Here is a 20,153-nt window from a genome sequence, read left to right as displayed (position 1 = left end):
CAAAGAGGATAAAGTGCAAAAAAGCAAGTGCGAATCCAGTGACGTCATATTAGTGCGACACTCATCTTTGTCAGTGAACAAAATGGCGTCTTACTGTTTGACTGTCACAAGAATGCGGGTAAGAAACCGTTATTTTATTGGAACAGAGCTTTCACGTGTCTTGCTGTCCGGTCTAAGTGTGTCAGCAAATATGTTCTTTTGCGTGGTACCGTCGCCATCGCCTACGGTTGACCGACGGTTAATATGGAGCCGACTACGCACCAAGTCATTTAGCCAGCCAGGTCACAGTGTCCCCGTATGACTCCAAAAAGCGACGCATGGAACAGCGAGAAATCACGTCAGATCTCTTATGACCAAAAGGAAGATTATGTTTTTGTTGATGATTGTCATTTTCGGACCCTCGTGTACTTAATTTTGGTTTTAAAAGGCCTGATTTTGACAAGGTGATCGCAAGGTTACATTGTTCTAGCTAACACACAGTTGACGACTGTTCTCTACTGACAGCTGTTCAGCTGATGCGCAGTTGTGTAGTTATGCTGTTTTGGTTGCCAATCAAATTACAGATTGTTAAATCGTTTAAAGCTTTCAGCAGACGACCGTTTATGAAATGATCTAAATTCAAGTGGGCCGGTATTTTTTTTAAGTGTCGAGTAAGAGTTACGCAAATGGTATTATGTCATTGTTTAAATAAAGCTTGTATGGCAATAAATTGTGTAAAATTTTAATTTTCTCTTGATGAGTTCTTGTTGATTCTTAATCAAACTATTATTGATCATTTTAGATTGACATTCCTAATATAAAATGAGATTGTTTCACTTGTAAACATCGACATGTTCCTATAGGCTGGTCATTAGATGATGATAATCCGATATTTTAAAGAAAATAGGAGATGGAGGAAAATGCTTTTTTTGAAAATAACTTGGAAAAAACTTGATATTTGATATATTTATTCAGCCCCGTCAGTTTACTTAAATGGCGAGTTTTGTTCTCATTGGGGTTGAATGTGTTCATTTCATCCAGCTAATTTTTGTACCTGTTTAAAGTCCAATTGCTGAACTTGCTCTCCTGCAGTTTTCAGCATGTTATAGTGTTGTTATATTGCATTTTCAAAGGCCAGTGTGAACATTTCAAACACTCCTGCTTTTATCACTGAAGGGTTACATGTGACTGAGTCTCTGTAAAATTATCTGATGTTGTTACGTTTTGAGGCAGGGCTGTGTGCTAGAATTCACTCGGGAGAATAAAATGGGAGATTGGAACAGCTGATGTATGATACTGTAAAACAAAGTGCTGAACTATCATCATATCCTATCAAATATCACTAAGTCTGTTGCAAGCAAACGGATGATTCTTCATTTGCCTTGTTTTACTGTTCCTGCACGTGATGGTATTCTATCTATCTATCCTCATACACGAGCCCATTCTTGCATCATTTTCATTGTCTCTCTTTCTTTTATAGAGTTACTATAGAACTCAAGATTTACTGTGTGACCCTAAACTGTCCAATAAAACTTCATTTATGTTGTTTCTCTGTATTGGCCCAGCTGGCCCTTGGTAGCGGGGCAAGGCGTCTTCATGTTTCCGCGGCCCTCAGTGCCAAGGCCAAAGTGGCAATGAGTCGCTTTGAGCCTGGCTCCAGTATCGACTATGAGAAGATGCACAAGAACATCAGCATTGTTCGCAAGAGGTCAGTTCTCAGAAGTACACAAATAGACACTCACGCAAACGCACACACAGAGTCGCTCGAGAGTTCTTGTTGACTCATGAGGAACGGCTGGGGATTATTGTAGTTGCATCGGAATCATGTGACATCACAGTGTTGACTTGTCAGCGCGAGCAGAGCTAACTTTAGATGACTTGGTGTTACTGACCTGAACAATAGCTGATTTATTGTCAGCAGGGCCATGATTATCAGCGATGATCGAGAAGGAAAAAAAAACGTCCAGATGTATTCTACAAGTAAAAGTTATAAAGCAGTGAAGGATTTCAAAAGGCAAATTTGATGTTCAAGTGAAATTTGTCTTTTATATTCAGTGTACTCACTGCACCACATCTGTCCACCAGGCTAAACAAGCCTCTCACTCTGTCTGAGAAGATTGTGTATGGTCATCTGGATGATCCGGTGGGTCAGGAGATCGACCGTGGCCGCACTTACCTGCGCCTACGCCCAGACCGTGTGGCTATGCAGGACGCTACCGCTCAGATGGCAATGCTCCAATTCATCAGCAGTGGCCTGCCCAAGGTGGCTGTGCCCTCCACCATCCACTGTGATCACCTGATTGAGGCTCAGATCGGAGGAGCTCAGGACCTGCAGAGGGCTAAGGTGAGGAGAGATGAGTGGATGATGGGTAAGAGAGGGACAAAAGGCTCATATTAGGAGCTTATTATATCTGCAAAATCAGTTTCAGGGATTACAAATGATAAGACAAACTAGTGCAAGTCAGGTATGAGTTTTAGCATCTATGTTGTGTCTTGCTGCTGCTTTACTGTCCTCTAGTCTGTTTTTCCAGTAATCACATACAACCTCACATGCTAGGACACACAGTCCCGTTGAATGGGTGCGGTCAGACTTTTTCATTCCCCGGGAACAAATGGTAGAATGTGACTTGTAACTGTTGAAGTCAGGATTCGAACATGACACCACTACTTATAATGTGGATTAGTGGTGACAGTTCAAGGTGACTGAGCTTCTCAAAGCTTTTCCAGCTAGACACACACAGTTTATACCAATAACAATAGACCACAACACTAAGCTTGCTTGCGTGTGGAGTGTGTATACGAAACAAACTCACCGTGTTCCATTCATGTGTAAGCATATATTGTGAGGGCTTGTTATTGAATACAGCAAATATTGTGATGATCAGACTTGCCATAGAAAAGGCACAGGTTAATATTGATAAAGCAGATTTTTCTCCTCATCCAGCTGGGAATATTGTGCTTGTGGAGGGAGCTGCAAGATCTGACTGATCACACATAGGTTAACCACATGCTCAGCCAAAGAAAGGCACATTTTTTAATGTAGCACATCATCTTGCACAGGCAACCCAAATAGCTTCATAATATTCATAATATTGTACAAAACAAGTAAAAACGTAGCTGAAAAACAAACTTAGCAACAGAGAGCAGCTGGATTAAAAAAAACAAACTACAAGGCTAACCCTAACCCCAGAAGATAAAAATGACCTGTCTTCTGTTAGCATAGTAGCTAAAAGTATCCTTGCTAGTTTTTCTTTGGACACAGCGACCACCAGTATTCCCAAGCTGGCTGACGTGAGGGATCTTTGTGCCAGAAGGTCAGGTTGAATAACTGGTTTTAGGGTCATATGTAGGAGCCCAGGAGATCTTTCTGATTACTTAATGTAGGAATACACTATATTGGATTTGTTTCCAGTATTTTTCGATGTTAGTATTATCTGTATATGCAAGTTTATATGATAGTTACAATTTACACAGCTTGAAAATCTCATGGAAATAGTATGAATTTGAAAGATGTATGTATTTCTTATTTTATTGGCTATAATGCATATATTCACCACATGAGCAGGGAAAAAGTGTCTTAAGCCAATAAAATGACCAACATCTGGTGCTACGTATGACGTATCGCTATTATTCTTCATGACATGAATATTTGATGATGCCACACTTGACCTCAATCCGTATAACTCCTCCCCATTTACTTTAAACACAGGAAGTGAATGAAGAGGTGTACAACTTCCTTGCAAGTGCTGCAGCCAAATATGGTGTTGGTTTCTGGAAACCAGGCTCAGGTATCATCCATCAGGTATGAAGAATTATAAAACACACCAGCAGCCCCACCACCGCACACTAGTGTTGTCAAAAATATCGATTTATCGATTAAATATTGATTGTGAAAAGTAAAAACGGTACGAAATGACTTTTCAATAGTACCGATGTATCGATACTCTGCCTGCCTCCTTGGTTTACACTTGCGACGCCGCTGCTAACACACACACAAACAGACAGAGCGCTGCCCTGGGGAGCGAGCCATCGTGTAGCAGCCCCTCCCCTCCTGCCTCGCTCACACAAACAGCGCTGGCTGTATTTTTTTCTTTTCTTTTTTTAGTTTCGTTGCTCTACGTGTGAAAGCTGCCATGAGATGGCGTCTGCAGGACCTTCGCAACCAGTTTTAATAAATAAAGAAAACAGCAAAAGTGCTGTTTTGAGTTTCTTTGGCTTTCCTTGTTCATCCGACTCAAATCCAAAGGACATTAGCAAGTCCATATGCAAGAGATGCAACAGAACTGTGCCAACAAAAGGAGCGAACACGACAAATGTAGCAAAGCACCTCCAAGACAGACACCCGGATCCGTATAGATTTAGAGGTACAGAGGTTGGTAACAGTAGAACTTGAAGTATGTGTTGCCTAGAGTTAGCACATCTATTGGTGTTTACTTTAACGTGTTGTCTCGTTAGCGAGCGGTAGCTGAAGCTAATCGACGGTAGGTTACATATATTAAAACTTATTTGCATGCTGTTAATGTGTAAAGAATAACTTGGAAAAGTTCCCTACCTCAAGGATAAAGTTCTTTATTTTCCTTTATATAAAAACATTTTTGCACTAAATTTTCTGAGTGGTTGCGTAGTATCGAAAATCGAATCGAATATCAATATTTTTCAAAATATCGTATCAAAGTGTGAAATCCAGTATCGTGACAACACTACCACACATACCAGCAGTCCCTCAGGGAACATCAATAAGAGTGTCTCTCTCCTGGAACAGATCATCCTGGAGAACTATGCATATCCTGGAGTGATGCTGATTGGTACCGACTCACACACACCCAATGGTGGTGGCCTTGGTTGCATCTGTATCGGAGTGGGTGGAGCTGATGCTGTGGATGTCATGGCTGGAATCCCATGGGAGCTCAAGTGTCCCAAAGTGAGTTGCTGGCATCCGTATGTAAATGTTTTGGGAACACGTAACATTGACCGCTTGGATGTGAAAGCCTTGTGTGTTCTTCCTCCAGGTGATTGGCGTGAAGCTGACAGGTACGCTGTCTGGCTGGACCTCCCCAAAGGACGTCATCCTGAAGGTGGCTGGCATCTTGACTGTAAAAGGCGGCACTGGCGCCATTGTGGAGTATCACGGGCCTGGAGTTGACTCGATCTCCTGCACTGGTAAGGACACAACATAAGAATTATAACACAGTTTAAAGTTGTTGTTTTCTTTCTGTAGAGTGGAAAATACAATAGGGCACTTTATTCAAAGCTCAAAATGACTGACGTTTTCAGGAATGGCCACCATCTGTAACATGGGTGCTGAGATCGGAGCCACTACGTCCGTTTTCCCCTACAACCATCGTATGAGGACGTACATGGAGAAAACTGGCCGTGCAGGTCAGTCTCCTACCCTTAGTTTCTGCACGTGTAGTCATTCTTCAGTGTGTCTTACTCTCCCTCTTCACTGGCTCCGTAGAGATTGCTGCTGTGGCTGAAGAGTTCAAAGATGACTTGGTTCCAGATGAAGGTTGTCAGTATGACCAGCTCATCGAGATCAATCTGAGCGAGGTGAGTTCAGGAGTGCTGTTCAAGAAAATCAACATACTTAATCAGATGATACTAACAAGGCATGGTCATGTGTTGCTTTGATGAGCTTTGTCCATTGAAGTATTTTTTTCTGTGGCCAACATACCTTTTTAATTCTTTTCAATGAGAGTGCTGTGTTTCTATGCAAAGCTACAAACACCAGCAGTGTGACCAGGTGCTGAGGATCTTTTCTGCCTTTACTTGGTTGCTGAAAGTTAAAAAAATGTTCCACTTTGTTTAGAATGCTACATTGTCAAATTACAGTTTAGAAAGGGCGGGACACACACACCGCAAACACCAACCACCACATCAGATGTGTACGAATGCTGACCAACAACAGCGAAGGAGCACTTGAACCAGACAGTTGTACACGTCAAGGCGTTCCCTCTCCCACAGAATCTCATGAATCCACACAAACCAGTGGGTCTGTCTTCTCTTCCTCTGTGTTGTGGCTTTATTTCACCCAGAACAAGGAAGGAAAGAAGAAACTTGCACTGATATTTTTACTTTTGCAGACATTTTGTACCAAATCATCCATAGCGCTCTCAAACCCCAGTTACTTTTGGGAGACTACATGGTGTTCTGAGAAAAAAAAGATTTTGGTGGATGCAAGACCTTCGAAGAAGCATCACATGAACATCTTTGAATCTGTATTGTTATGATGACGAAGGAGGCTGCCTCGTAATGAACCCTCTAAATTTAGCAACCAATATTTATAGCATACCCAACATGTCCTCCGCTTGATTTCCTTTTTCTTTTCTGTCTTCTCTCAGTTGAAGCCACACATCAATGGCCCATTCACCCCGGATTTGGCCCACCCCGTGTCCGATATTGGGGCTATAGCACAGAAGAGCGGTTGGCCCCTGGAGGTCAAAGTGGGTCAGTATTTGTGTGTAACCTTACAATTGTTCTTTTTTCTTTTGCTTTGTCCAGTGAAATATGATATTCCTTTTCTTTGTTCCGACTCGCTTTGTAACCGACCAGCCATGACCAGGTCACATTACAGCTGTGTCAGTAAGCTGATGGGCTTCATCTGTTGACTTTTCAGAAGTACTCAGAGCAGTGTAGTATTCCAGTTAGGGACAGAAGGAGAAGAGGAGTAATGATGATGAAGATCTTTGTTGTTGATGAACAGGATGTGTTTCGAAGTAATCATTTTTCCTCTAACAAATATTAAACCGGCAGGTCTGATTGGTAGCTGCACTAACTCCAGCTATGAGGACATGGGTAGAGCGGCGTCTCTGGCTAAGCAGGCCTTGGACAAAGGTCTCAAGTGCAAGGCCCAATTCACGGTCACCCCTGGTTCTGAACAGATCCGAGCCACCATCGAGAGGGATGGATATGTAAGTCAGAATCTCACTGACACGTCTGAGACAACCGGTAGAATTGGTGCAGTTATTTAAAGGTGTGTGTGTGTGTGCGTGTGCGCGCGCGTGTGCAGGGGTGAGGCAAAGAATCAGGAAATGACTGATGTTGTCTCTCTTTCTTAGGCCAAGATCTTGAGTGATGTTGGAGGGGTTGTACTCGCCAATGCTTGCGGACCCTGCATCGGGCAGTGGGACAGGTAAGCACCTCATATTAAGAGTTAATTTAACAGCCAGCAGTGAAGTCTGAAGATGATGAAGGATAAAGCAAAGCCCCAGGCTAACACACTGTGTTTGGTTTGTCCTTAGGAAGGATGTGAAAAAAGGGGAGAAGAATACTATCGTCACTTCCTTCAACAGGAATTTCACTGCTAGAAATGACGCTAATCCAGCTACTCATGCGTTCGTCACCTCTCCAGAGGTAGGACGAGCGAAACACAAAATCTGCTGTTCCCTTATTAGTCGGTTATCGCTATATTTCATGTTTATATTTTTTTGTTTAAACTGAGCAAAACAGTCAGGAAATACTGTTACTGTTGGGTAACCGCTTCTGATATCGTTTACTGTAGATTGTCACTGCCTTGGCCCTTGCGGGAACCCTGGACTTCAACCCTGAGACAGATTACCTGACCGCTCCAAACGGAGAGAAGTTCAAACTGGACCCCCCTACCGGTGACGAGCTGCCCTCCAGAGACTTTGACCCGGGTCAGGACACGTACCAGCATCCTCCAGTCGAGAGCAGCTCAGTGAAGGTGATCCAATATTTACTCTTCACACAGGCAGAAGTCAGGACCACCTTTATTAATTACAGCTTTAGTCGGATTAACATCTTGTGTCAAGAGCCAATAAGAGTTTGAAAGATTAAGTAAGTAGGAGGAGTGAAGACGTGCACACTTAAAGAACAAGCCTAGCCTGTGTCTCAGCCAATGAGTAATTTAATTAGAATACACAAGTATTTGCACATGTAGAAAGTTAAATCATTGGTGGTCCATTAACAATCTGTGTTTCAATTGGACTTGTTTGGATATAAACTTGGAAGAATCTTCCTGTCTGACGTTGCTCAGGTGGACGTTAGCCCCTCCAGCAACCGTCTGCAGCTTCTGGAGCCCTTCGACAAGTGGAACGGGAGAGACCTGGAAGACATGAGGGTCCTCATCAAGGTGAGGGAATAGGAAGACTGAGTTTAAAACAGGCGAGGAGCTTTGTGAATTGTTTGTTTTAGATGACTTTCAACAGCCTCTGGGTGAAGGTGACTAAAATTCCTCTTCGTAATATAAATGGCTGGAACGAACGACATTTATTTAATCCTCCTCCTCCTTCCCTCCCCTTCCACAGGTGAAGGGAAAGTGCACCACTGACCACATCAGTGCTGCTGGGCCCTGGCTGAAGTTCCGCGGTCACCTCGACAACATCTCCAACAACCTGCTGATTGGTGCCGTTAACATTGAGAATGATGCTGTCAACAAGGTTAAGAACCAGCTGACTGGGGAGTACGCAGGCGTGCCTGACGTGGCCCGCCAATACAAGGTGAGTTTCCCAAAAAAATAGTTTTTAAATCCCTGCTGCCAAACAGCACTACATTTATCAACTGAGATGTGATTGTGTGATCCAGGCCGGTGGTGTTAACTGGGTGGTGGTTGGAGATGAGAACTATGGAGAAGGATCCAGCAGAGAGCATGCCGCCCTGGAGCCACGACACCTGGGAGGACGCGCCATCATCGTCAAGAGCTTCGCTAGAATCCACGGTGAGTTTCAGGTTACAGACACCAGGTACCAACATTATTTTCCCTTGACGGCCAAAACTTTTCTTTATTTTTTCCCTTTTTTTTTTTTTTTTTTTTAGTCTGGGGGTTTGACATCAAGTGTTTAACATCACTTGATCATGAAGGACAAGTTTTCCAACATGTTTTCGTGTAATATGTGTTAGTATTTGTATCTACCAGCGGCATGAGCCAGCAGCCTTTTATTTGTTTGGATCTTCCCTCCCAACAGAGACTAACCTGAAGAAGCAGGGCCTGCTGCCACTGACTTTTGCAGATGCCAGCGATTACGACAAAATTCGTTCAGATGACAAGATCTCAATCACAGGGCTGCAATCCTTGGTCCCTGGCAAGGTGAGTGAAGCTGATCCTAAGGCTCTAGTACTCTTAAGAGGTCTGGGACTTTTCATTTTTTCCTGCACTTGCATGTATATATATTTTATGTATTTTGGATTATTTGGACTTTGGGGTTTTTTTTTTTGTGCGTCTTGCAGGTTAAACTGCACCTCATGGTGGGCCAGATCTGATCTTCTGGCTCCACTCTGCTCGTAATTAAAGGGGCAACATTCAAACCCACCCTCTATTTACTTGGAGGGCCTGTAAGAATATTTATACTATGAGGGTAAAATTTAGTGTGGCTTCAAAAACCCAACAGGTTGTGAGGGAGTCAGGAGGGAGGCACTAACTGCTTTTTTTTCCCATGGCTAATCTGAATGTTTATTGTGAAGGAGGATGAATGATTGATTCTCTGTTTTGCCTCCTCCAGCCTCTGACTGCAGTGATCGAGCACAGCGACGGCAGCCAGGAGTCCATCTCTCTGAACCACACCTTCAACGAGACCCAGATTGAGTGGTTCAAGGCAGGCTCCGCCCTCAACAGGATGAAGGAGCTCCAATAATTTCGAGGAGAGCGAGAGGAGGGGAGGGGCCTGTTGGGCCCATGGAGGGAACTTGGTGTGGGTGCGGAAGGGGTGAAGACTGAGATATCGCAAAGAGGAAGAGACAGTGTGAACGGTAGATGGTGTAGGCTGTAGTCGTGCTCACTTAATGAAAGATGACACACACACACACACACCACACACACGACCACACACACACACACACTAAGGTCGCTGGACAGATGAAAAGCGCACACAGCCACACACATACACAGGCATGATTACTGTTGGCAGTTGAAAAGTGGAATTACACAAACGCACATAATCACAGGAAGCTGTGTGAGCAGCAGCAGTGTGTGTCTCTGTTGTAGTGGTGGTAACACTCCTTGCTCTCTACTTCAATTCGTCGCGTTTCACCCATAATCAGCCTCAGTGGATGGGAGCTTTATTTTCCTTGTATTACTGATTTGAATCACAATGGCATTTCGATGAAAAATAGTTTCAAGCTCATTGCATTGAAAGAAATAACCTTAACAATACTGTCTTTAATCAACATAACTGGCTGTAGTCGGACCCTCAGTTGTGAAGGTGCAATATAAAGTTGGTGTTTGATATCTAATACTGACAATCAAGCTCAAGACCAGAGGATTTTGTCTCACTGGCATCCGTCCAAATAACTCACCTGAATGTATGTTTCCCTCACTATCTCCACTCAAGTTTTGTCTTTTCTGTGTCGACTTGAACAAACGTGTCCTCCTCATTCACACAAAACAAACCCTCATCCTCACTTGTGTACTGTCCACGGCCTCAGTCTAACTTGTCCAGGTGCAGAAGCAGCCCTCCCCGCTCTCACTCCGTCCGCAAGCTGATGCTTTTGTTCTTTCCACTTAAAGTGTAATTCACTCCTGCGCATTTCGAACACTCCATACACTCCCTGCTGCTTGTTTGTGCATGCGATAACTGTGAATGTCTCTCTGATTGTGACAGCAGACCAGAACACATACTGCTAGCCTTGCCATTTTGTCTGTTCATTAGTGTGTGTGTGCGTGTGTGTGTGTGTGTGATAGAGAGAAGAATGATTCTTCTAACATCAGATCGTGTTTGCATCTGTCTGTCCCTCTTAGCTCATCCTACTCAGCTTTCACCAGGCCGGTTCATGCGGTCCAAACCACAACCTGAACTATAACTGAAGCAGGTTGTAATCAGGTGTGTCGCTTGACAGTAAAACTACCCCGTCTGCAGAATTGACATGCTGGGGTTATCTGTGGACACCAGAGTCTTCTGTGCACATTTAAACCCCCTTAACACACGTGCAAGTAAATATTTAGGCTGGTCACCCTTGAGATTAAAGGCGCACACACCAGTTGGTTGTTCAGTCTGGATATCAAGCTGTGTGTAGTTTTAACGGGAGGTGTGGTTTCAAATTTGCTCTCAGGTTGAGGTTTGGTTCCTCATAGACATGGGGATGTCCTGCTGTCTTCTTCCACAAAGTAACGCACAATCTAGTGTCCAGATGCCTGTACACTAGCACTTTGTAGAATTAGTGATGTAGCTTTAGGCACCACGTATGATTTGTTCTTCGCACACATCTTTAGTTGATTTCTTTGTTATTCTCTAAAATACATACTTGTGATATTCAGGAACAATACATGCATTGGTAGACAGTGGAATCGGTCGTATTCATCATTTGTTCATTAGGTTTGGCCAGGCCGTGATCGACATCAGACGCGGGTCACAGAATGTTAGAGAGGTTGCTGCTGCTGGTGGGATCATGTGAGAGGTCTGCACACACATTTCTGTTTATTCTCCCTCTAACACTGCCAATACATTTAAAAAAAAGTCAACTCCTTACGAGTTTGGTGTAAATTATGTGGCGTACAGATGCTGTTTGTATAGGGGCGTGTATATAAGAATTAAAACATAAGTGTATGTATATGTGTGTGTTTTATTTATATATATGTATGAATATATGTATGTGTGTGTGTTTATTTATATATATATATATATATATATATATATATATATATATATATATAAACACACACACATACATACATACATTCATATATGGAAAATGTATATATATGCACATATATGTACATATATGTGTAGAGAGAGCAATTCTGTATGCCAGTGGTTCTCAACCTGGGGTCAGGACCCCTATGGGTATTTCTGGGTGTTGCCAAATGCTTGTGCAGTGACAAATCATGGCATTGTTTTGGTAAGTGTGTGGGGGTCAAAACTGTTGCTGTTGCGATTGAAAACTAAGAAAACAGATCTGAAACTAAGGCCTGCAAGGCTGCACTTCTATTATCGTGAAAGGACTAAATGTATTCATGTTAACTTTGATGTTGCAGTTCCTTTTAGGTCAAATGCTCAAGTCATCATGGAATATAACGTTATTATCATTGTTCTGTCCCAAAGCTTAAAAGTACAGGAAGTGAGCAACAGTGGCAGGGGATGGGGTTGTAGACAATTTAAAAGATTGGGGGGGGGGGGGCATTAGGAGTCAAAAAAGGTTGAGAACCTCTTGCTTTGTGCTGCTGACATGTAGTCTTGAGAGGTAATGTGATGAGGTATTCTCCCCTTTTGTCATAAAATCAATCCAATTGTTTAAGAAACCATTCAAGCATCCTAATGCAAAGGACTTTTAAGAGCAGGAGTTGCTATGGCTATCATTATTTAATGTTTCATTTTAATTGTGGTTGTACTGAAGAGTAATTTGAAGCAGCAGCTGCCTAACTTTGATGACTTTTGGGACTGAATGACTCCCCATGACTCAACAAAATACTCACCCTTACACAGGTCGTTTCATGTCTCTGTGTTGCTCATTACTTCAGTGGTCAAACCCTCCTCATCAGCGTATCACAGTAACTGCCAAAGATGTCTCATAAAAATGCCTAGATGTTGAGAAGAATGGCGGCGTGCTTGACAGCAGAACTTGTTGCTCTTCACTTCACGTGGAATTGCAATAACTTCACAATGTCCATAATTATGTTCATACGCACAATGTGTTTCTGCCCACATAACTGATCAAAACGCTGTGGTGATCACCTGCAGACTATGATGCATTTCGCTTGGACTGTGGCGCGTTGTTCTTCACGGTTTCTGGCCTTTTGAGTGTTTAAAGCGCTACCATATAGTAACAAATGGTGTTGTTCATAAAGGCATCGTGTGGTGATGGTGCCAGCAGCATGCCCTTTGTGTTGTTTAGTACTTGTGTGTTTAGTCCTGGCTTCCTCTGATGTGTTAGAACTTCTTCAACGTTCAGCAAATAAACCTGAAATCTGAACAGATGTTACTGCATAGTGATGAATCCCCTCCACACATTGTTTAAAAATTAAACATGATTTTGTAAAAAAAAAAAACAGATTATTTAAAATGCTTGCGGTTTTATAGCTTGACATGTACCATTATAAATGATAAATTAATAAAGCTATAGTTCTTGAGTTGATGTTTTTGTGTTTCTCTTTATTCGATGATTTGTTCGTTGCATTCATCTTCTACTATGAAAAAAAAAAAAGTAAAGTCACTCATTTAGTTCCAAGTTGCATTTATGATTATCTGTGTAAAATGGAAATGACTCAACTTCTTCATGGACATATTCATGTTAAAATTGTATCTTTATGTTTGCAATTCAGATAACTGGTATTGGTAGGACCATGAATACCATATTGCAAATTAATTTGATATGATTGTTACTTCTGCTATGTATTCAATTACATTTATTCAATATAAATAAATACAACGACAACTTTAACTGTAAACACAGACTACTTAAGTTGCTTTATCAACTCCAAAGAATGAACAAAATGCAAAAAATAATACACGAATCAAGTATTGAGGTAATGAACAATAATGTACATGAGGGTGTTTCTTTGATTATAGGTTATTATATTTATTACAGAGAATTTTTGAAAAGACAAACTGGAAAAAAAGTTTAAATATAGAATTATTTCAATGGCAGATATTAGGTATAAGGGAATTTGCATCTATATATATATAATATCTAAAGTCATCACATTGACTTTAAAATCTAGAAAATTAAAAAAAAAACATCATGCTAATGACTGATAGCACGTGATCAAGCTATAATTAATGCATTTCCAGATGTGTTAGGTAGACATTTCTCTGTACCTACGGGTGAAAGAGGCAAATCCAAAGAAAAACTTTTCGTCATTCGTACACTTGAAAAAGAAAGACAGTGCCTTTCGGGTTTTTTTGCGACATGTCGTAAAACCTGACTGCCGTAAACTCACATGGGAGAAACATGGTTGTCATTTCTGCTGCAGACTGTCGAACTGTTTGTGTTTTCTACGGTTCATGGCAGAATCGTTGTCGACTGTAACGTAGAAAAGGAGCAGAAGAAATAAAGCTTTCCTGATACGTCAGCGGTTTTGTACGCGCACACGTATGTGCGTGTGTCGCCATCATGTTTCTGTTGGTAGAGATGGTCGACACGGTCCGGATCCCTCCGTGGTTCTTTCAGAGACAACTGAACGAGGCCATAGCGGAGGAGTTGAACAAGAAGCTAGCCAACAAGGTACGCGTGTGTTTGTGTCCGCCACATTTGATTTGAGGTGGTGTTTGGCACACAGTTAGCCTTGCGTTTTTAAAATTGCAGTCGACCATATCGTGATTAACTGTTCAGCCCTTACAGCCACCTCGAAGATCTGGAAAGAAACATGAACTCACACGCACACGAACACAAACACGCACTTAAGATGCGGACACATTCCATCAGAGAGCAAGATGAGGATGCAGGAAGTGTGGAGTGAGATGAACGACAGACAGAGGAATCTTGATAGACTGCATGTATCGGCTGACTCGAGTTTAACCGTGGGACAAAATACTGATACGACAGTATCTCGTCTTCTGTTGATAGATCATCGTGACAAATATGAATCTTATTAAAATGGCTTTGAACAGATTGCAACATTACCATATTGAAAAGATGTTTATTGTATGCTGTGTGTGTCTGAGAGAGAGAGAGAGGCACGATGAAGGGTGATGACAACACTCCTCTGAACATTTCTGCTCTTTTAAACTTAGACTTCTCTCGTCCCCCTCCCAGGTGGTCTACAATGTCGGACTCTGCATCTGCTTGTATGACATCACCAAACTGGATGACTCCTACATATTCCCGGGGGACGGAGCCTCGCACACCAAAGGTGCACTGCAACGCGTCAAAACTCTTGAAGTATATTTGAAGGCTTCGTAGTCAGATTGTTTCATTACAGTTCTCGAATCAGTCTTCGGTTCACGCTCTATAATTTTAGACTTGGTAATCAACTCTGGACTCCAGGATGCACTTGATATCACTTTCTATTTTTTAATGTCAAAGCACTGAGATCACTTGTAGGAAGGAAAGTTGCGTCACAAACCTTGACCCTGATATCCTGACACAAACGCTGTCATTGCGATAGATCATAGAGGGGAGTCTTAAAGGAGCACGCCAACATTTTGGAGTAACGTTATTGTACATCTACCCTAGAGCCAGAAAAGAAGATGAATGCGGTTGTTATGAAAAAAAAAACCCCAATGTAAAATGTGATTATATTGTCATTTTAGAATCAAACACATAGGTGGAACTACTTTACTTCCTGGGCGGAGTGATTTGATACTTACAAAGTTGGCCATAGTTTGTTTTCCTATTTGTGCATGTTACGCTCTTACACCAGTTACACAAACCTAGCACAGCATGCATGCGCCTTATTCCAGATGTTGCCAGCACAGGCGCGACTTCAGCCAAGTGACATGTCAGCAAGACAAACACGGCTGCGTCAAACAAGAGCATCTAACTTCTGGAGTGATGAAGAAACTGAGTTTTGTCTGTCAGTCATGAAAGAAATAAGTATTATTGGGCGTTACATTACACTCGTCTGTGGCAAACAGGTAACCTCAATCAAACTGCCCTGCTCGTTATCCGCCATGTTTGTTTACCCTCAAGTCAGGTTTGATTATGCAAGGTTTTGAGTTTTGAGAGTGTAGACTCTGGTAGTTGGTGGGCAAAATATGCTTTTGTGTGGTGCATCTCTCACTCACACACACAAACACACACACAGGCTCACACAATATAAGAACTAAGCGGTTAAATCTGTCATTATTTGTTGTTACGTGTGGAGTCCCTCACATTCTCTAAATCAGTTGAGATTTAAAAAGTCTTGTCGTGTGTGCCGGGCTTGAGTGAGGAGGGTTACTCCTGGACAAAGCAAGACCCTGAACAGCAAGTGTGCTAAGCTAACTAGTAGTCAACCGCTCTCTATGGGTCTCACCTTCCTAATGCAGCACAGAGGAGAGAAGGGTGTGGGTCTTATCTGGCACTGGGGTGGATGGACCGTAGGAGTACCGTACTTCTCTTGCCACGTTCCTTTAGCTCACCAACCTTGAGAGATTCAGCATCACACGGTTTTCCTTTCTGTTTTCTGTCAGTTCATTTCAGGTATGTTGTTTTCCACCCGTTCCTGGACGAGATCCTGGTCGGCAAGATCAAGTACTGCAGCCAGGAGGGAGTTCATGGTAACCTTCGTCTCTCCATAATTGTATTTGCTATGCACATACATACTCAGTGCACACAAAAAAAAACGAATATGAGGAATTATGGTGGCAACTGAGGACTCTAATCAAATAGGTTTGTTTTTTTTAAGTTAAAATCATAGTCCTTTAGTTAAACAAATAGGATGTCTGATTATATTGTTTTTTTTTCCTGACCTAAATTCTAAAAATGCTTTTGTTGTAATTTAAAATGGACGAAGAACGCAAAGACCCAACAAATAGGCAGCCAAGGTCTCAGGTGTCTCTGGCCATTGGGGTTGCCATGATACTAGAATTTCAATATTCGATACCCATACCAAGGAAAAAAACTCCACACTTGATACCACGGGGAAAAAAATGACAAAATAATAAGCATAAAAATGTTTTTAATCACCTCTGGGAAATATAATCAATAGATAACATACAAATAACATCTGTTACAAAACACTGGTTAATTAAGCGGCTGACGTGAAGGTGTACACCTGGCGGCATTCATCATAATTCAGGGCGCTCAAGTCTCACACGTTCGCCGCGTGACACACATTTCTGCCACCTGACACTCATGACTGTGTTTCTTACCCTGAAATATCATGTTCGGTCATGGTGAAGTTTATGTCGGTGTGTAGCATGTGGCCTAGCTGATGCTAGGAAACATAGTCGTCAGTGAATACAACACAACAATACAACGCATCTCTGGTCAAACTCCCCCCTTCTCCGATCTCACACCCACAGAGAAGGCAAACTTGAGAGCGCCGATCATAACAAGGCTTAATACTTCAGTGTTGTTGTAACGGGAGCTTTACTGACTTCTCGCAATTCGGTGTGAAGAGTGGGGCGTCTGTCTTTCAGGTGTCCTGTCAAGTTGCCAGTGCTACTTGACTCTGTCGCCGCTGCCTTGTCGCAGTGCTTTCAAACAGGCCTGTTGATATCTGTGACTTCCCCCTAACTGCTTGCCTCATGTGCAAAATTCTTGGATGCTGCGCTTTGGCTTTTGACATTTTCAACCAAAATTGGTCACGAAGGTCCAGCAGCAGCACTCGCCATGTTTCGCCAGCTCTGTCCGACACACGCTGAGCTTCTAGTAAGGGGAGGGACAAAAAGGTAGTCCGTGTGTGGCGGCAGTGCTGAGTAAAGCTGTGTGTCAACAGCAGGCGAAGGCGGCACCGTTGGTACCTATACTTCTGCAAATGAGTGTCTTATCCGAATACTAATTTTTAGTATTGAATGATATCTGGGTATCGATTTTTTGACAACCCTACTGGCAACTGGTTCTGAGGAGTTCTAGTATTAGGCCAAGTCACATCTGGTGTTCTTGTGTAGGCAAATATTCCCATGCCACCTAGAACTTTCCGGCACTGTTCTGTCCCCTGGAGCTGACCGAAGCTCCTTTAGACGATGTGTGTGAGTGCGACAGCCCTCTCCCAGTAACGGCTGCTGCTCCACTCTGCTAAAAATATACATCAAGTCTAGTTTTTGATGGAAGGAGGACATCAGACAGGAACAGCATGGAGCATCTGGTCAGTTTTCACAATAAAATTGCACTCCTCCTTCCAACAGACACTTTATATACTCATGAATGATCCGTAAGGATGAAGGTATTCTCAACAGTGGAAACAGCCTCGGATCTTTGATTCACAATAACTGGATTTACCTGCATCACCTGTGTCTGTACACAAGGGCACAACAAAGTAGGGCACAGCACTCGGTAGAAGCAACCGAAAAAGAAGAATGGCCGATATTGGGCACTTCTGAAACACTGCCTGTTAGCTTTTAGGCCGTAGGAGGATGCAACAAAACTTCAGAGACACAGATCTGGAGGAATCCAGGTTCTTAACCAAGTTTAATTTTAGCCGCTGCAGTGAGCATAAAAATACTAATCTGATCTGATCAGTACTGATCACATGAAAGTTGTCACTGTAATGTAGTTTAGATGAGTGATCCGTTGTTTTATTTTATAATGAGATAAACTCAAGGTCTGAATTCAGCTTGGAAAAAAAGAAACAATCAGCTATGGGCCTGAAACCTCCCATGATGCATCCGTCTGTTTCCCCTCAGTGACGATGGGCTTCTTCGACGACATCCTCATCCCGCCAGAGTCGCTTCAACAGCCTGCTAAATTGTATCCTTAACTCAAATCCTCCCCCAGATGAAGTCCAGCGGTTGTTCTTTTCATGTCACGAGAACACATATTGATGCAGAAGTGGCGTCCTTAGCTGGCGCCGCAGTGACGAGGCGGAGCAAGTTTGGCTTTGGGAGTATGAAACGGAGGAGGGGGCTCACGACCTCTTCATGGACCAAGGAGAGGAGATCCGCTTTCGAGTCACAGATGAAGTCTTTGTAGATACGTCACCGACGGGCCCGGCTACTGATGCGACAGACACAGCAACGCAACCGGGAACGTCTACTGCGCCGCTCCCAACAGAGGACAGCGGGGAGAAGAAGGAGGCACCGTACACTCTGATTGTGAGAACACACACTTCAGCCTTCACATCATCACATCTCATCAAATAAAAACAATGAAAGAGTGACGCACTGTGGCACGTTAACACCCTGCGTACCTGCGCTGCCGAGGCCTGTTTGCTTTTTCAACGTGACACCTGGATAAATATAACATGCGGGGTCAGACTCGGTCTTGGCAGATATTCAATATGAAAAGACTCCGAGTAGGATAGAAGCCAAAGAAAACTTGGCCAGGATGCGTGTAATCGCCCCGGCAGCCTAACTGATGATTTGGCCGACGCTCACTGTCGGCAGATCAGTAACAAGATATGTTTGGGGTCATGTGGGAACACCAGGGCCTACCTGGTCCACCTGAAAGAATTAAAATGTTGATTTTCCCGCACTATCGTTCCATGTAGACACGTTCCACTCTCTCAAATGGGGACGTCAGTATTGACCTTTAGTGTCCAGGGGCTTCACAGTTCTGAGAAGAGAACTAATCTGTCAACCTGACTGATCCATGGTGGTGTTGTTGCTATCGCAGGGGACCATCTGTGAGCCCGGGCTGGGGCTGCTGTCGTGGTGGAACAGTTAGCACCACAGAAGAAGAAGAGGACATGGGGCTGCGGATGTTCCAGCCCAGGAGCGAGGGACAATGATCCGTTTTGTGTCTGATGTGATCTGACTGAGGCAGAGTTGAGGAGAAATACTGCCCTCAACACGCCAGCTTCCTGTTTACACGTTTACTGACAAAATGGACTTTTATTCAGTTTGTACATTTCATACTCGAATGAGAAACAACAAGAAGGAAAGTCATTATCTTGAATTGTGTTATAAAAATTCTATTTCTTCCATCGGGGCGTAAAGTCATTTGTGAGGGATGAATGAAGGTGGGAAGGGTTTTTTATGGGGGGGGGGGGTCTGTGAGGCGTGGGATATCTCTGTTTCTGTGCCTCCAACTGCACCTTGCAGGTCTGATGCTTCTGAAACAACAATGAGCATAAAAACCCTGAAGGGAGTCTTTTCATTTGAACTCTGAGGTGTAGATCAGATGAATGTGGGCTCATTCTCCGCTCATCAGCCTCGCCAGTTTTAGTTTTTGCCCGTCTTGACAGTAAATGGCGTGCCATCAGCACCCGTGTGGTGAATCTGTCATTTTGTGTGATTATAGGAAATCAGACAGGATTAACGAGAAGCCTTTAAATCCTACAGTTTGAAGGGCAGTGAAAAAAACAGTCCTGCTGATTTATAGTCTGTTACACACACACACACACACACACACACTGGTGTGTAGCGGAGGGAACACAGGTATACAGAGTAGATCCACTTACTTTTCGGGTAACTTTGTAGTCATTCCACATAGTACAGATAAAATAAAAGGTTCTTTTACCTCTAGTTAGAGTACAGACGAGGTGCTGATCAGACGCTCCAGTGGGTGAACAGTGATGATGGGGGCTCATCATTGGTATCGGCGGACGCTGGTCAGTCTTGGTCTGATGATGATCTCGTTTGCTGAGGGGGTGAGGAATAAATACCAGAAATATGTTATTGATGGGTTTTTCCAGATGTTTTAGAAACAACTGAATTCATTGAATGCACAATGTTTGTGGTTTTTAGTATGAACAATGAAAA

The 20,153-nt window shown here is 43.0% G+C and overlaps 2 protein-coding genes across 2 annotated transcripts; both read left to right on the top strand.

Moving 5' to 3' along the window:
- Positions 1-46: 46 nt before the first annotated feature.
- LOC147245489 (aconitate hydratase, mitochondrial-like) lies at positions 47-11,600 on the top strand. Its single transcript, XM_086184893.1, has 18 exons — positions 47-118; positions 1,545-1,687; positions 2,065-2,323; positions 3,689-3,781; positions 4,742-4,900; positions 4,989-5,139; positions 5,254-5,358; positions 5,438-5,529; positions 6,321-6,426; positions 6,733-6,890; positions 7,038-7,111; positions 7,221-7,332; positions 7,481-7,663; positions 7,976-8,071; positions 8,247-8,438; positions 8,524-8,656; positions 8,904-9,025; positions 9,438-11,600. Exons 1-18 carry the CDS (start codon positions 83-85, stop codon positions 9,567-9,569), a joined length of 2,346 nt encoding a protein of 781 aa, XP_086041019.1. The 5' UTR covers positions 47-82; the 3' UTR covers positions 9,570-11,600.
- A 2,177-nt stretch (positions 11,601-13,777) lies between these two features.
- On the top strand, positions 13,778-19,419 carry polr3h (polymerase (RNA) III (DNA directed) polypeptide H). The gene is made up of 6 exons (XM_086184615.1): positions 13,778-14,091; positions 14,623-14,719; positions 15,981-16,067; positions 18,138-18,201; positions 18,308-18,545; positions 19,066-19,419. The coding sequence occupies exons 1-6, from the start codon at positions 13,981-13,983 to the stop codon at positions 19,114-19,116; spliced, it is 648 nt and encodes a 215-aa protein (XP_086040741.1). The 5' UTR covers positions 13,778-13,980; the 3' UTR covers positions 19,117-19,419.
- Positions 19,420-20,153: the final 734 nt, after the last annotated feature.

The sequence above is a fragment of the Aulostomus chinensis genome, chromosome 18, assembly GCF_037954235.1.
Source record: "Aulostomus chinensis isolate RoL2024-O1b breed Wild chromosome 18, RoL_Achi_v1.0, whole genome shotgun sequence".
Taxonomy (NCBI): Eukaryota; Metazoa; Chordata; class Actinopteri; order Syngnathiformes; family Aulostomidae; genus Aulostomus; species Aulostomus chinensis.
Note: the sequence above shows the minus strand (reverse complement) of the source record. Positions and strands in the feature narration are given on the sequence as shown.

Coding starts and splice junctions, on each gene's coding strand:
- polr3h (XM_086184615.1), top strand. CDS start 13,981: ATGTTTCTGTTGGTAGAGATGGTCGACACGGTCCGGATCCCTCCGTGG. Junction 16,068..18,137: donor CAGCCAGGAGGGAGTTCATG/GTAACCTTCGTC, acceptor GTTTCCCCTCAG/TGACGATGGGCTTCTTCGAC. Junction 18,546..19,065: donor AGGCACCGTACACTCTGATT/GTGAGAACACAC, acceptor TTGCTATCGCAG/GGGACCATCTGTGAGCCCGG.
- LOC147245489 (XM_086184893.1), top strand. CDS start 83: ATGGCGTCTTACTGTTTGACTGTCACAAGAATGCGG. Junction 2,324..3,688: donor AGGACCTGCAGAGGGCTAAG/GTGAGGAGAGAT, acceptor CTTTAAACACAG/GAAGTGAATGAAGAGGTGTA. Junction 8,072..8,246: donor ACATGAGGGTCCTCATCAAG/GTGAGGGAATAG, acceptor CCCCTTCCACAG/GTGAAGGGAAAGTGCACCAC.